We start from the raw sequence: 16,859 nt of genomic DNA, 5'->3' as shown, positions 1-16,859 counted from the left end.
ACCCGGGCTCCTCTGCAGGGCTGGCACCCAGGACACCTTCAGCAGCCATCAGCTGCCACTGCTCCCTCATTCTGTTTGCTGAGGGGAACATGCGACCTGCAGTGTGTGGCTCATGTGGCAGTGCCCACACTCACCCAGGGACCCACGTGGGACACTGCAAATGCTAGAAGTCCTGCAGTCAAGAAGCTGATGCAGCTTTCTCTTTCCCAGCGTCTCCAGAACTTCTCTCACATGAGAAAGCCTCTTCTTTGCCCAGGTGTGCGCGCTGCCGGCACCAACTCTCCCACCACGAAGCCTGCCACTACCTTGTGTGGCCTGGAGACTGGCCCTGGATGTCCAGCAGAGCTGCCCAAACCTCCTCCATCTTGGCTGCAGCCCCCAGGGACCATGACTGGTGTGCAGCCAGCAAAGCTGCCCTAGGCCTCCAGCCCGGTGCCCACCAAGAGCTGATGGACACGGAGGACGACTGGGGCTCCTGCGGGGCCTTCAAGGATTCTTTGGACAGAGGAGGCAGGAAGCCTCCGGGGCAGGCACAGGCTACGGGCTGGCTGAGGAGCCTGGAAGCTAATCTCGTTCCACCCGGGGAGTCATCCTCCCCTGGGGACTGCCACATCCTCACGCATCTCAAGACCTCAGGGTTGGCCAGGACCCTGGAACTCCACACCCCTCACTTCTGCCCAGGGGTCCCCAACCTCAGCCTCTCTAAGTTCAGTGGTCATTCTCCTCTACAAGGTACTGTCAGGGGTGGTGGCCCAAAATCCTCAGACCCTGGCATCATGGGGCCAGATCAAAGGCTGAACACCTGAAGGTGACACATTCCTGTACTGGGGGAATCCCAAGTCCTTGGGGAAACCCATGAGGAAGGGGCTGGGGGGACTTCCCAGAAGGGGGTTGTCTGAGCTGGGTGTTGAAGGATGAGCAAGATGCTTTCATTGGGAAAGAAGAGGGAGGACATTCCAGGCAGGGGGAACTGAATGTGTAAACCGCCTGGGCTTAAGAAAGGGTTCTGCAGGCTGAGGGGTGCCAAGGAGCTGGGTGTCATGAGGGTTTGATGCACATGGGGAGGGAGGAGGAGGGTGGAGCCAGGCCATAATGGCCCTGGATACCCAAATGAACAGCTAGGGGTTTGCCCAGCAGCCAACATGGGGCCCTGAGGGCGGACGGCAGACTCTGGCACCAGGAGTGGAAGTGAGAGACCTAGAGGAAGGTTTGTACCCAAAGGCTAAGTTACATTTTCCCTGAGAGAGACATGCTAGGCAGCAAACCCTGGCTCTTCCTCACCCCCAGCAGCCCACCCTACTTCACCTGTCTTAGAACTGACACACCCTTTCGGGTCTCCCTACCATGGGGCAGCAAGGAGCCTGGAAGCTAATCTAGTTCCAAGGGGCAGCTTCTGCTTGGTAGTCTCAACTGAGAGGAGAGGAGCTGTTTCCAACTCACACCCTCCCCGACCAACAGCTTCCACATCCCTCCCCATTCGGCCCTGGAGAGGGTGTAAGGGCTAATCCAGTTTCTGGCTAGCCCCACCCTTTCTCCGACCCCCACTCCCACCCCGACCCGTCACACGGTGGGAGGAGGCCCTGAGAGGCCTGCTGCACACCTATTCTCAGGCACAGCAAGCAGCTGGATGAAGCCTGGGATGAGAGCCTACCTGGTGCCAGGAAAGGGTTGAGAGACTGGGCCGGTGGGGCAGGCCTGGTCACCAGCGAATCCAGGTTCACCAGGGCTGCATTGGGGCCCAGGAAGGACTCAGGTGTTTTCCGAGCACTGCTGGGCTTGCTTGAGGTGACAGTCAGGGGTTGAGACTCAAAAGGGTCAGGGCTGGTAGTTCCATTGTTTTGGGATGGCAGAGAGGTCACAGATTCAGCTACGAGACAAGGACACATATGGGAGGGTGAGTGTGGTAGGGATTGCCTAGACTGTGTACTTAACACAAAACATGGCCTCCTGGGGGACACGCCTGCCTGACGGCCCCGTGTGAAGACACACAGCCAGTCATGGGCTGGATAAATCATGTGTCCACATAGCCAAACACCAGAATGAGGGACAGAAGAATACCTAATGATGAGCAAAGAATGCTTTATCAAAATACTAAGTGGGAAAACAGCAGGTTACAGAAGAGTGTGTGTATAGCTCAATCCTCCAGAACACTAAGATGTCATTTTGGGTTGTAGGCTATACATGGGCAATTTACTTTTTTTTTTTTTTTTTACATTTTCCATTCACTAAATTTTCTACAATAAACATGAATTTCTTGATAGTAAAAAGCAAGCAGATTTTTTTTTTAATTCAGCCCGTAAGGTGACACAGCATGTGCTGAGACAGGCCGGCAGGAATGACTATCGCATTCACGGTGCGGGAAGTTCTGAACGTCTGTCTCTCACTCAGTGACCCCATTTCTAGGAATCTGGTCTAAGCAAATAATGTAAAATGTGAACAGGGTTGTAAACAGGAGGGCTTCACAACAGCAGCACTTAAGCAGCAAAACCTGAAATCAACCTAAAATGTCCTCCCCCAAATTAATGAACTAATTATTGCCGAGCCATACAAAGAGAGATAATATAGCAACAAAATATTTTAAATAAATTTTAAAGTCTTGAATCTTTTAATTCATAACAGTTGAGGCAAAGGGCAGGAAAACTCTTATCTGAGAATATGAGCTGAGCAAAAAAGACTAAAAAAAATCCTAAGAGCTCAGAAAAATATACTGAAAGGAAACAGAGTAGCTGCTTCTTTCATAAACTTTTCCTTTTTCCAAATTTTGTACAACTTAGAAATTCCAAATTGTACGAGTCCAAATTCACTAAAGGATTTTCTACAACTAGAGATTTTTTTTTTGAGACAGGGTCTCCCTGTGTCGCCCAGGGTGGAGTGCACTTAATCATGCCACTGCACTCCAGCCTGAGCCATCAAGGCTCACTGCAATCTCAACCTCCTGGGCTCAAGGGATCCTCCTGCCTTAGCCTCTTGAGTAGCTGGGACCACAAGCAGGTGCACATGATCACACCTGGCTAATTTTTTGTATTTTTTTTGTAGAGACAGGGTCTCACCATGTTACCCAGGCTGGTCTGAAACTCCTGGGCTCAAGCAATCCTCCCATGTTGGCCTCCCAAAATGCTGGGATTGCAGGTGTGAGCCACTGCACCTGGCAGGGGATTAAATGTTTCAAAAGCTGACATGTAACAATGGTCAAGCTGCCTTGTCACTGAGGCACAGAGGGGCAGGCAAGGACAGGTTAGGCTCTACTTTGGCCTGCAGAGAAGACACATGAAATCTTATTAATGCAGCAAAGGAAAGACACAGAAAATCAGCACATTCTCAAAGCTGCCTCTGGTCTCCCAGCTGGGAGCTCCTGAACTGAGATGGGCTGGAGGTCAAAGGGGTCGAGTGGAGTTCAAGGGTGTCACACCAGGGTCCAGCCAGGCTTGTGGCTGCAGTTGGTGCGGAGGGCTAAAAGAGAGGGAAGAGACTGGGAGAAAGGTGAGGGGGAAATGGTGAGGACAAGCAGCATAAGCCGAGAAGAGAGAAAAAAGAGAGAAGTTGCCATGCATGGCTGGGAGACGTGGCCCAGAGGTGGACAGAGGCTGCCACACTCCAGTCCAAATAGTGTTTGTGAAGAATGCAACCAGGCCTTCTCCCTCTGCCCCTCCAGGCCCACCTTGGCCCACAGACCCCTTCTTTCTGCATCCACCTCATACCCACCCATCCCACAGGCACACAGGGGAGGAAAACAGGTCTGCAGACTGGACTGCGGGTCTGCTGGGCAGGAGCTGTCCCCTGGTCGGATGGGAGGTGACAGACAACACAGGACAGAGGCTGGCCCCCCTGATGCCCAAAGGTGGCTGTCTGGGGAAAGGAGGCCCTCTAAGGAGTGGCAGTTGTCAGGAGGAAGGTGAATGGAAACGCTGGATACGGCTGGAGGTGAGGCCCACTCCGAGCTGGAGAGGCCAGGGCTGTGGAATCCGCAGGAAGCCTTCAGGCTTCCTAACCTGGAGACACAGTCCTGGGGGACTCCAGCTCATGATTTTTAACTGTTGATGTATGAATTCTTAGAATTAGAAGGCTCGGGTTCCCTAGATCAAAATACAAAGAAAATGCAGGAAGTTGAAGGGTTTATTACTTCTATAATAATTGAGCTGGTCAAATGCGTGGAGGATTACAGAAACCATCATCACCTGTACATACCTGATTTTTTTGAAGTCCGAAGGTTGTCAAATTCAGAAAAGTCGTCTTTAATTGTACCATTCAGATTACTGAAGAGCTCAAAGGACCCTGGGTGGACACAGAGGCCAGTGACTGGGGGCACCTCACAGGACTTCGTGGCAACTCCACTGCCCAGTGCACACCCTCAGGGTGGGTTGGCAACAGGGGGCCTCTCCCCGCTTACCCCGCCTCATGGAGAACTCTGAGAGCCAAAGAGGGCAAGACAGGCTCGGGTCACTGGAGGGCTGAGAGGGAGACAGGGAGCCTGGCCTCCCAATACTGGATGTGGGATGCCCACCTGCTACTGCTTCTACCACCCCCACCCCAAAAGGGAAGGGGGTGCTGGCAGTGGTGGAGGTACATCGAGCTGGGTCTGGTTTCTTGGATGAGGGTCTGTAGGAAGTCACCAGAAGGAGTGCCCAGAGGCCAGTGCCCAGGCCCCCAGGGGTGAAGACAGGAGCCGCAGGCTGTGGGCCCAGGGCGGCCTCCACTCACAACACCCACTTGGAGTCCCCCTCAATTTGAAGGAGGGAGGTACTGGTGCACAGAGCCCGGGAACTCGAGCTCTCATACTGGGGTGCCTGGGATCTGGCGATTAGGAGAAAAGGCTAAGGGGGAGGAGGGGAGCCACTGTAAGCAAAGCCACAGGGCTGACGCTGAGGACCAGGGGTGGTGCAGGGCCCACGGGCTCTCAGAGGCCAGGCAGGAGGGTGGGTGGGTGAGGGGCTCACCAGAGGCAGGCACAGGCTTGGGGGTGGAGACTGCGCCCCACGCATCAGAAGCTGTTTTCCCAGCACTGGAAGCAGGCTGCTGTGAAGCTGCCCAGGGATCGGAGCTCTTCGGGACAGACTGTGTGCTGGTTCCAGTGGGCGCCCCCCATGGGTCAATGGAGGCAGCTGGCTTGGTACCTGTCGGAAGGCAGGGTGTCAGGGCTCAAAAATGCCTGAGGGTCTGGGCAGCTGGGGTGAGAAGGGAAAAGAATACTGCAGCCCACGCCAGGATCTGTGTCCTGTGTCAGGTGAGACAGACCTCGAAAGGGTACTGTCCCATGCCAGCAAAGAGGGACACAGCTGGGGCCCAGGGCCAACCACCCTGGAAAGGGAGCATGCTAGGCCAGGACGGGCCAGGATAGCCTCTCCCTGTGCTCTGGTAATGACCAGAGGAAGCAGCTGAAAGAGGTCCTCTCTAAGCTCCCCACCATACAGGGGGCTTGCAAAGGCTCCTGAGCTCAACTCCATTTCAATGGACTATCTGAAACAAACCTATCTCCCTCCCCAAAGAATCCAGGCTCCCTCCCCCGACAAGGGACCCCAAGCAGCCTGCCCAGCTCAGCCAGGCTCTCTAGAGGCACAGAGGCATCCTCTTCCCCACAGGCTTTGAGCGGTTTCTGCTTTCTGACAGAAGCATACATAAAATGGATGAGTCCTGTGTAAAAAGGAATAAAAAAAAACAGCTACATACTCACCACCCAACTTATGCAATAAAACACTTTCAAACAGGGAGTGACAAAATCGATTTAATGGGTCACAACTGGCTTAAAAAAAAAAAAAGAATAGAAAAAAATAAAAGGAAATAAACTATAATAAGAAAAAACAAACAATCTACAATATCTGAAAGCATTTGATGCTAAGTGTCAGTGCTATGCTGGGCATCTTTCATTTCTGTGTAGAGAGATTTTAAGTACAAATAAAACCCCCGTCTCCTTCCTTCTGTGGAGTGCTGCAAGTGTTCCGACACTGCTTCTGCCTCTCAGGGACCACCAAGTGCCTCCCAGTGACATTCCGACCCCAACCATGAACTGTGTATTAGCCTTTCTCTTTTTTCCTTCTAGTTTGTAAGAATACCTTTAGTTAGCTGTGCATATTTTCTGAATAATACACACACACACACACACACACACACACACACACATATTATGTATGCGTATGTGTGTCTAAGTGTATGTGTGTGTGTGTGTGTGTATTTATCACAGAGTCTCACCCTTGTCACCCAGCCTGGCGTTCAGTGGCTCAATCACAGCTCACTGCACCTCCACTCACCATGATCCTCCCACCTCCGCCTCCCAAGTAACTGGGACTACAGGCATGTCACCATGCCTGGATACTTTTTTTCTAATTTTTGTCAAGATAGGGTCTCTGTTGCCCAGTCTGGTCTCAAAATCCTGGACTCAAGTGATCATCCTGCCTCAGTCTCACAAAGTGCTAGGATTACAAGTGTGAGCCACTGTGCCAGGTCCCTACTTTCTGAACTTTATATGAATAGAAGCATACTGTATACATTCCTTTATGGCTGGCTTTGTTCACTCCACATTTTATTTGAGAGTCATCTGTGTTGAGGTGGAGCTGGGATTTGTTTTGTTCCATTCTGTGGGAAAAAAAAGTCACAACGGATTCCTCTGTTGAAGGATACTCATTTGGTTTTGCTGCCTGTTCCTGTTCACATGTATGAGTTGCTGGGTCATGGGTACCTTTGCCTTCACTGAGGAATGCTACAACTATTTCCACATGGTGGTATGAGTTGATGTTCCCTCAGCAGTGGGTGCCTCATACCCCAGGAGTCGCCTCATAACCTCTCTGATGCTTAGTATGTTTACTTTCCCGGGTGTACTAATCTGGTGGGTTGAAAAGTTATTTGACTGTGGTTTTGATTTGCATTTCCCTGTTCTTTAATGAGGCTAGGCATCTTTTCATATATTCATGGGTCATTTATGATTCCTCTATGAGGTGCCTGTTTGAGTCTTTCTTTTACCAACCACCCCTTAGGGTACCTTCTTATTTTTACCTTATTAAAGGTTACTTTAATATCTTCTGGTGAAATTTAATCTTTTTAATTTTACCCTTTATCTCCCACAAGAGATCTGTACAACTTTTGTAAGATTTATTCCCAGTAACTTAGTGTATTATTCCTAGGAACTATTATCTTTTAAACATTTCATAATCTATTTATTGCTACGTAAAGAAACAATTTAATTTTGTATACTCTTTTGTACCCAGCAATCCAAAAGTCATTCCACTCTTTCATCTGGGCTGCCAACATGCCATCCAGACTGAGGAAGACCCAGAAACGTCGGGGCCACATAAGTCAGGGCTGCATCGGCAAGCACCGGAAGCACCCCACAGGCCACGGTAATGCTGGTGGTATGCATCACCACAGGATCAACTTCGACAAATACCACCCGGGTTACTTTGGGAAAGGTGGTATGAGACATTACCACTTAAAGAGGAACCAGAGCTTCGGCCCACCTGTCAACCTTGACAAATTGTGGACTTTGGTCGATGAGCAGACATGGGTGAATGCTGCTAAAAACAAGACTGGGGCTGCTCCCATCATTGATGTGGTGCGATCAGGCTACTACTATAAAGCTCTCAAAGCAGCCTGTCATCGTCAAGGCCAAATTTTTCAGCAGAAGATTAAGGGTGTCGGTGGGGCCTGTGTCCTGGTGGCTTGAAGCCACATGGAGGGAGGTTCATTAAATGCTGAGTACTTGTTCAAAAAAAAAAAAAAAAAAAAAAAAAAGTCATTCCAATTATTGATTCTGATAATTCTTCAAATAACTTAATTCTAATAACATAAGTATAAATTTCTTCATATTTTATGTACATCTCATCACCTGCAAATGATAATTTTGAGTGCCTTCTTTCTAGTCCTTCATACTTTTTTTCTTTTTCTTGCCTTACTGCACTGGCTAGGATCACCAGTTACATCATCAAATAGAAGTGCTGGTAGTCAGTATCCTTGTCTTGCTCTTGATGTTACAGGATCAATTTTCAGTATTTTACCATTAAGTTCAATGTTACCTATAGGCTTTTTTCACTTTTAGAAGCCCTTTGAACAGGTTATGGAAGTTCCCCATTATTCCAAGTTTGTGAGAATTTGGAAATTAATGGCTAATGAATTTTGTCAAATGGTCTCTGCCTCTACTTAGATGACCACATTTTTTGTTTTCATCTGTTAATATGGTACATTTGTAAATTTTCTAATGAGTTGGTCCTTACAAACAAAGTTCTACATAACGTACTACATCTTTTAAAATATTCCCCTGGTTTGGGTTTTATAATTTCCTTAGGATCTCTGCATCTATATTCATAACTAAACTGGCCTAAAATGTTTGTTCTCACACTGCACTGCCCTTGTCTAGTGTTGGTGTTAGGGTTATGCTAGTCTCATACAAAGAGTAGGAATATCCTCTATTTTCCTGTTCTCGAATGGAGTTTGTATAGAAGTGGAACTGTTTCTTGAATGTTGTTAGTACTTACCAGCAAAGACTTCTGGGTAGATTTGCAGAAGGGGAGGATTTTAAAATACTGTTTCCATACCTTTCATGATTACAGAACCATTTCTATTTATAGGTTTTTAAAATTATTCTTCAGTTAGCTTTACTAAATTTTCTTAATTTTATCCGTTTTATCTAAGTTTTTAGATTTGTAAGTACAGAGCTGACCAAAAGGGCCAACCTCTCACTCAACATGAAATCTTTTGTCTTTTGTTTTGTTTTTTTGTTTCCTTTTTGTGGAGAACAGGGTCTCGCTATATTGCCCAGGCAGGTCTCGAACTCCTGGGCTCAAGCTATCCTCCCACCTCTGCCTCCCTAAGAGCTGGGATTACAGGTGTGAGCCACAGCGCCCAGCACTCAACATGAAATCTTGTGCCTACGTTGTTTCATTCCTAATGTTGTTCATGCCCTTCCTCTTTTTAAAAAGTTAATCTTGCTAGAAGTTTTTCTATTCCTCTTTTCAATTACTGACTTTTCTTTATGGATACTATTAGGTGTTTATGTTCTTTTCATTAATTTCTAACTTCATCCTTATTCTTTCCTTTTACTTTATGTCAGCATAATGCTATTCTAACCTCACTGTATCTTTCTTCTTCTTCTTTTTTTTTTTTTTTTTTTTTTTTGAGACGGAGTTTCGCTCTTGTTACCCAGGCTGGAGTGCAATGGCGCGATCTCGCCTCACCGCAACCTCCGCCTCCTGGGTTCAGGCAATTCTCCTGCCTCAGCCTCCTGAGTAGCTGGGATTACAGGCATGCGCCACCACGCCCAGCTAATTTTTTTGTATTTTTGGTAGAGACGGGGTTTCACCATGTTGACCAGGATGGTCTCGAACTCTTGACCTCGTGATCCACCCGCCTCGGCCTCCCAAAGTACTGGGATTACAGGCTTGAGCCACCGCGCCCGGCTGTATCTTTCTTCTTTACTAATGTTAACGTTTAAAGCTAAAAATTTGTTTTACTATTGCTTCAGTTGTCCCACAAATTCTTATATTACAATATATTATCATTTGGTTCTAAATATACCTGACTTTCATTATAATTTTTTTTTGTGACTCGAGAATTTAGAAGTGTTCTTAAAATTACAAGTATATGAAGTTTTTCTACTTATCCTGTTAACTGATTTCTTACTTAAGTGTATTGTGATCAGAAATTGTGTTATATGTGATACCAATTTTTTGAAATTTGTTGAGACTAGCTTTTCCAACTAGGACATCGTCAATTTTTTCCAAGTATTCTGCACGTGACTGCAAATAATGTGTATTCTCCAATTGCTGGGAACAACAAATTCACAAGCTTGTGGACTGTGCTGCTCAGATTTTCTTATATCCTTATTACTTCTGAAATGTTCTCCCACATTACCCCCCATTTCCGATGCTCTTCGTTCTATCCTGCAGATCTGAGTTTCCATCTGGTTTTTCTCCTAGCAACCTAAAGAACATCTCTTAGCATTTCTGTGGTACAGATGTGCTGGCCACAAATTCTCTTAGTGTTTTATTACCAGGAGATGTGATCCTTTCACTTTTATTCTTCAAGAACACCTTCACTGAATACAGAACTCTGGAGGTTGGCAGTTTTTGTTGCTGTTGTTGTTTCCAAACGTAAAATATCTTTTTTAAAATTATCAATTCTTGGAAGAAAGACGGTTTTACTAGCAATGGCTTTCTAGGTTGACTGTGTTTTTCTTTCAGCACACTGAAGACTCTATGCAACTCGGACATCTACCGTTGCTGTCAAGCAATTAGCTACCCATTTAGTTGCCATTTCTTTGTAATGAATGGCCTGTTCTCTGTAGGTTTATCAAAGGTATTTTTTTCTTCTGGTATTCTGCAGTTTCCTGATGATATGTCTAAGTGGGGATTTCTTTATCTTGCTTAGGATTAAACAGGCTTCCTGGGTCTGAGAAGTAGCATCTCTCCAAAATTCTTGAAAACCCTCAGTCATCTTTTCAAATATTAGCTCTTCTGAAACCCCAAACAGATACGTGTTAGATGTCTTCACTCTGCTCCCATGTTTATCCCCAGCCACACTGATTCCCAACTGCTTCCCAAATGCCTGGCACCTTCTGGGCCTCTCTAGCCCTCTTATTTTCTCTTCCTACCTTTTCTGATTCCTCTGGAATCCTCCCCTTGACTTTCTTTTATATCCCTTATCATATAGCACCATAACTATTACTTAACTATGAGTCTCCAATGGACTGTGAATTCCCTGAGGTGATGGCTACCTCCAGCCCTGGCACCAGAAATGAAGGTGGCACCCAGCAAGCCTGTGACAACCTGGCTGAGCTCTGAGGCTTCGAGAAAGGCAGCAGAAGGTGGCAGTGACATGTCAATCTCAGAAGACTAGGGAATGCTCCCCTGAGCCTCCGAGAGAACTAGTCTCTTTGCTCTACTGCTCAACAATAGACAGGTGAAGAGGAAACTCCTTGGCTTTCAAGTTCAGTGACCACTTCTGACAGGTTTCAAAAAGATGAACCAGCTGCTAGCGACTCTACATGTAGCTCCATGCATTCTAGTCTCTGAAATGCTGAATGGCTTTGATAAGGGTCTATTAAGCCATACCAACCACTCTTTTTTTTTTTTTTTCTTTTTTAAAGAGACAAGTTCTTGCTTTGTCACCCAAGCTGGAGTGCAGTGCTGCAATCACAGCTCACTGCAGCTTTACCTCCTAGGCTCAAGGGATTCTCCCACTTTAGCCTCCCAAGTAGCTGGGACCACAGGCATACACCACCATGCTTGGCTGATTTTTTATTTTTTGTAAAGATGGGGTCTCCCTATGTTGTCCAGGCTGGTGTCACAGGCATAAGCCACTGCACCTGGCCCACCAGCCATTATCTTGATGGCCTTTTTCACTTTTGGCTGGGATCAGCTGCTGGCTAGCTGAGGCAGCACAAGGAGGGAGAAGTGAACAGTGCTGCCTTCACTGCTTTCCAAGCTTGCAGCGGCAGTGGGGGACAGGCCAGGCCAAAGCAGACGTCAATCTGCAAGCTTCATTCCCAATATCCCATGGACACTCGTGCCTTTCATTTCCTTGTGGCCTGTCCACTCCTGTTTGGATTTAGGGCTTCTGCTGCTGCTGCTCCAGAACCCACCACTTTCTAGAGGCTCCAGAAATAACTGCTTCCATCCAGAAGCTCCTTCTGACACTTCACTCCTCATCTTCCAGCGTCTCATGCAGATTACCCTCCCCCGGGACTGAAGCTGCCCTTACCAGTTCCACCTCTGCTTGACATGGGGAAGGGCCCATCAGGAAACTGAACCTGCCTCCTGCTGGAATCACACTGTGGAGACAAGCCCTCGCTCTAAGCCCCTGCAACAGGACATCTTGGGGGTCCTCAGCTCTCGGTCCCAGATGGAAGTAAGTGGCATGGTGGAAATGACGCGTCAGGGAGGGGGCTGACTGCCAGCCGAAGAGCTGTGGTGTGACTTCAGTGCTGCCATGACAAGGACACAGGATGACCTAGGGCCCAGCGCGAGGCTGATTCTGGCTCCCTCTACAGCCTGGGGGAGTCAACATACATTCTTCATGCACAGCCCAGCTGTGCCTGGAAGACAGAGACTGGAGCCTCAGCTTCCCCTGCAGCCCTGACTGTGCGTCATCTCCCCTGCACACTAGCCCACTCCCCAGCTACCATCCCTTCCCAGTTGCCTTCGTCAGGAGCCAAGCCCTGGTTACTTCCAGCCCCCACTCACACTTTCTCCTGCAAGGATGCCCTGGTTCTCCCCACTCACACTTTCTCCTGCAAGGATGCCCTGGTTCTCCTTGGGAGAATTCTCCCCTTACCATTCCCAGTCAGACTCTGAGAGGGACAGACCCTGCCCTGGCAACAGACAAGAGTTCTCACTGGCTAAAGTCAATCTGCAAAATGTTCCCAACTCCAATCCCCCATCCCCAAATCCCAGAAATGGTACTGGAGCTACAGAGAAATCCTCTATCTCCTGGGCTGTGTGAACTGGACTATGAGGTGGGTACCTAATGCAGCCACTGTGCTTGCCAGAGCAGAGGCTTGAGCTTCTGGGGTGGAAAGCACAGTAAAGGGGGTCTGACTCTTGGTGGTCACCTCCTAGCCACTGGTCAAGCTGAGGGCAGCATCACATGTTGACCAAACTGCCCCCCCGACACACTGCTTGGGGTGCTCGCCGGGAAGGCCGGCCCCGACCCTGAAGCCTCCATGCCAGCCCGCCATGCATTCCCCACTCTTAAACCCAGCTTAAAAGCCCTTCTCAGGGCACTCACGCCACTTGTGTGTATGTGAGACTGCATCTGTCCCCCTTTCCAAAGCATGTGCTCCCCATCCCCGAGAACCAAGCCTAACACACAGAGGGGGTGCTCCATCACTAACTAGGGATTGAAGATAGGTCGCAAGGATCAAGGGAACCACAGGACCTCAGGCGGGCAGGGACTCTGCAGTTTACCTGCATCTCTGCACACTGGAGTTCAGTGACCACTTCTGACAGGTTCTGGATGAATATCCGGTTCAGAGGCTCGGAAACACAACCAGGTTAAGAGTGGCCCATAATCTCCGTCCTGATGATCTAAGACATGGAGCTTTCAGGTGTCTTAGACTGAGTGGTATTCACGCACCCTGGCACTCAGGGGGCACCAGACTAGTCTAGGTTTTCAACCATGGCTCTTCTTGGGAAGCTCTTAGGGATTTTAGTAAAATACTGATGCTGTCCTCTCAATACACTCAGATTCTGGGGTCGGCCTGAGCATTTGGATTTTTAGAAGCTCCTGAGATAACTCGAATGGGCAGCTAGGATGCATAAGAAACACTGAGCTCACTCTGGGTACACCCGGACCCCTCACCAAGCCCTTCCCACAAGTGAGGTGCCATCTGAGGGCCCAGCTCAGACCCACAGGCCTGAGATGCGTGGTGGAGGCGAGCTCCAGCCTCCCACAGTCATCTTGTTCCCTCCCAGCAACATCTCATCAACAGTCCCTAGGCCTGGCCCCAGGACGGCCCCTCCCTCTGAGACAGAAACACAGTGAGCCACTAGAGCCAGCATGCGGATCACAGGCAGCCATGAATGGCAGGAGACAGGGCAAGAGGCAGGCCTGAAGACAGGGTGACCACATCCCCAGGAGTAGGGATGTCTGAGCCATGATTTCAAAGATACGTAAGCGTTTGCCAGGTAGACAACGAGACACAATATAAAGATCAGGCATTTAAAGGAATCTAGGCTGCCTGAGCCCCTGCAGAGGCCCTCACCAAACCGAGAGGAGTCTCTGAGCTCTGCTCAGACTCCCAGGTCCCCCAGGCTTCACCTTTCTGACCTCAGTCACTACACACCTGGGCTGCCTGCAAAAGTAGAATCTGTCCTTCCATCCAGACGTACTCTCAGACAGTAAGGTTCTAAACACAGCTTAAACCCATAGGTTTGTATCTTTAAGAGTTAACACAAGGCATTTTAACGTTTCTATAAGAATTTTTTTTTTTTTTTTTTTTTTTTTTTTTGAGTCAGGGTCTCACTCTTGCCCAGGCTGGAGTGCAGTGGCATGATCTTGGCTCACTGCAACTTCTGCTTCCCAGGTTCAAGCAATTCTCCTGCCTCAGCTTCCTGAGTAGCTGGGATTATAGGCACCCACCACCACACCTGACTAATTTTTTGTATTTTTAGTAGAGACGGGGTTTCACTATGTTGGTCAGGCTGGTCTTGAACTCTTGGCCTCATGTGATCCACCAAACTCACCCTCCTAAAGTGCAGGGATTACAGGCATAAGCCACCACGCCTGGCCAACATTTCTGGAAGAATTCTTTCTACTGGGAACTCTGCAACATGTGCAGTGTCTCCACTGCATGAGTTCTGGAGCACTGTCCATCAGCCAGCAGCATGCTGACCCACCATCCAGGGCTCATGGACCAGACTTCCATGTGAGAAACCCACCCTACAGTGCAATGCCACCTGAAACTATTCCAGAGACTCTCTGACACCTCCAGTTAGCCTTTATTCCTGCTTCCACTCTGGAATCTGCTATTAAAATAACAAACAACAGCACTGCTAAGAATTTTTTAACTCAGCAACTGTATCATGCACAATACTGAAACCAACAAGTTTTGGCTCAGATAAGAAACCCCTACTCTTTTTTTTTGAGATGGAGTCTTGCTCTGTCTCCTGCCTCAGCCTCCCGAGTAGCTAGGACTACAAGCACATACCACCATACCTAGCTAATTTTTGTATTTTTAGTAGAGATAGGGTTTCACCAGGTTGGCCAGGATGGTCTTGATCTCTTGACCTCGTGATCCACCTGCCTCAGCCTCCCAAAGTGCTGGGATTGCAGGAGTGAGCCACCGTGCCTGGCCAAGAACCCCCTACTTCTATAGCCTGCATAGACAAAGGTGGTCACAGCTCAGACAGCTTTGGATATGGAGTGAAGTACGTGCTTGGATCAAACCCTGATCACCTCCAAATCATCCAGGTAATCGTGGACAAGCTGCTTGGCGTGGGTGAGCTCTGTCTAGTTTTGCATCCTGCAAGTGACGCTGGGGACCTATCTGTGTTCAGGACACTGCAAACTGCTGGGTTGAATTCAGATTACACAGATGGGCAAAGCCCCCCAGACACATATACACAGTCCCATGGTCAGTGTGACCTCCTTATTTGCTGTGTGAAGGGGAGTCATGGAAGACCATACACTGTGGTACCTTGCTTTCTTCAAACGTGACTCACAGACAAAGTCACAAAGTCACGTGCATTCCCTGGGGCTAGCTGTGCCCTCAGGGAATGCCTGCTGGCTCGGGGAGGCACTGGGCATGCTCCTCCTCTATGAATGGATAGATTTGCTGCAAGGCTTCTCTCTGTGCTCTCCCCCTCCACATCCTCGGCAGGGTCCAGGCCATGCCACACACCCGATCAATAAATGCTTGTTGAAAGCTCAAGTGAATGAGAGGAAAGGAAGATGGAACCAAGGTTTGAAAGATCAAGCGGTTTCCGGCCTCCTCTTCACAGGGAGCCTGTGTCCTGGTCGCCTCCCACCCGCCAGCCTGGCTCATCCCAAGCCTCACAGATGAATATTCATGTGCAGAGGGAGGCAGTCACAATTAAGGGGTCACAGAAGAACTGAGCTGTGCAGAGGTCACCAGGAAGCCAGCAGCACCACCTGCTGCTGCCATAGCGGAAGGCGGCTTCTGTCCCAGCCCAGGCGGTGGGCGGGAGTGCAGAGAGAGGGCTCCAGCCAGCCAAGGTCTTCTGAATCAGCAGGCTGTGAGCCCTCCTCAGACCAGGTGGCTGCTTTGTGTGTCTGGAATAGAGAAGGAAGTGCCCCACTGACCTGGCAGGCTTCAACCTCCCTCCTTTCAGCCCGGAGCATTTCCTCCCAAGGCCACTTAGCCAAGCTGCCCCTAGTGCTGCTTGGAAAGAACTGGTAATGATGGGGCTCACTACAAACGGTGGCTTTCAAAACAGTGTTTCTTTCATCCAGAGGGCACAGCTAACACTGTTACAGGAAGAGACTCCAATCTTTCTAATATATGAATGTGTCTCAGAATGGAGGGGTGACCCTGAAAATGTACACTATTGGATTTAACTAGACGCTAAACAATAAATCTGATACCACAGTCTTGCTCTGAAGCTGTGCTGACGGAACGTGGAAGCGGAAGGTGTGCTAACATGCTTCAGCAAATGCAGGAGCTAGCAGAGGGCCATTCTCCTGCAGATCTGGTCAGCACCACCACAGAAAATTAAAAGAACACTGTGATTTTAATGTATTTTTCTATTGAAAGCATAGGGCTCAGAACTGCAAAATACTCCTATGAACATCACCAGGCTGCTTAGTGAATGATGGTACAGCCTGGTATTGTTCAGAATTTCTAACGATGCCAAGAACTGCTCATGACACTAAAATTGAAATATACACATACACACACATATAATTATATGTAAAATATAGCCTCAACTAAGTAAAAACATAATGCCCAGAAAAAAAGATAGGAAGCAGACAAGCTAACATTTTAACAGTGGCTATCTCTCCAGATTGAAATTTACAGTGACTTTTCCAGGACATTCCAGGACCACAGAAGGACCTTGCAGCAGTTCAGGATGGTGTGACAAGTATAGGACATGGTGCCATAAGCACTGAGCCTGCCCCAAACCTACTAACAAGGTCTTTGGGCTTTGATGGCCTGTCTCTTCCCCAAGTCACTGGTAATAACACCAAGTGCATCAGAACCAAGAAGGTCCTGGGCAAGTGGCAAGAGATGGCAAACTGGCAGTCACCAAGCCACATGTGCCCATCCTCAGATAGCTTTTAATTAGCTTCAACCATATTCTTAATTTTAAACATTCACAGCCAACATTTAAACACTATTAATAGATTTCAAAAATCCAGGTTTCTATCTTCTCTTTAAAAAAACTGCATTTATAATAGCCAAAATGTGGAAACGGCCC

The 16,859-nt window shown here is 48.4% G+C and overlaps 1 protein-coding gene and 1 pseudogene across 5 annotated transcripts in view; one reads left to right on the top strand and one right to left on the bottom strand.

Annotated features, from left to right (window-relative positions):
* The window catches only part of EPN2 (epsin 2), a 98,323-nt gene that overhangs the window by 3,071 nt on the left and 78,393 nt on the right, over nucleotides 1-16,859 (bottom strand). For all 5 annotated transcript variants that reach the window (XM_039476775.2, XM_010339908.3, XM_074388264.1 and 2 more), the window contains 3 exons: nucleotides 4,935-5,111; nucleotides 4,186-4,272; nucleotides 1,652-1,867 (listed from right to left, as the gene is read on the bottom strand). In XM_039476775.2, the coding sequence (XP_039332709.2) occupies nucleotides 1,652-1,867; nucleotides 4,186-4,272; nucleotides 4,935-5,111 (480 nt within the window). The remainder of the gene's footprint in view (nucleotides 1-1,651; nucleotides 1,868-4,185; nucleotides 4,273-4,934; nucleotides 5,112-16,859) is intronic.
* Nucleotides 7,238-7,713, top strand: LOC101050342 (large ribosomal subunit protein uL15-like; annotated as a pseudogene).

Source organism: Saimiri boliviensis, chromosome 17, assembly GCF_048565385.1.
Source record: "Saimiri boliviensis isolate mSaiBol1 chromosome 17, mSaiBol1.pri, whole genome shotgun sequence".
NCBI classification, from domain to species: domain Eukaryota; kingdom Metazoa; phylum Chordata; class Mammalia; order Primates; family Cebidae; genus Saimiri; species Saimiri boliviensis.
This window is presented reverse-complemented; position numbering and strand designations above follow the sequence as displayed.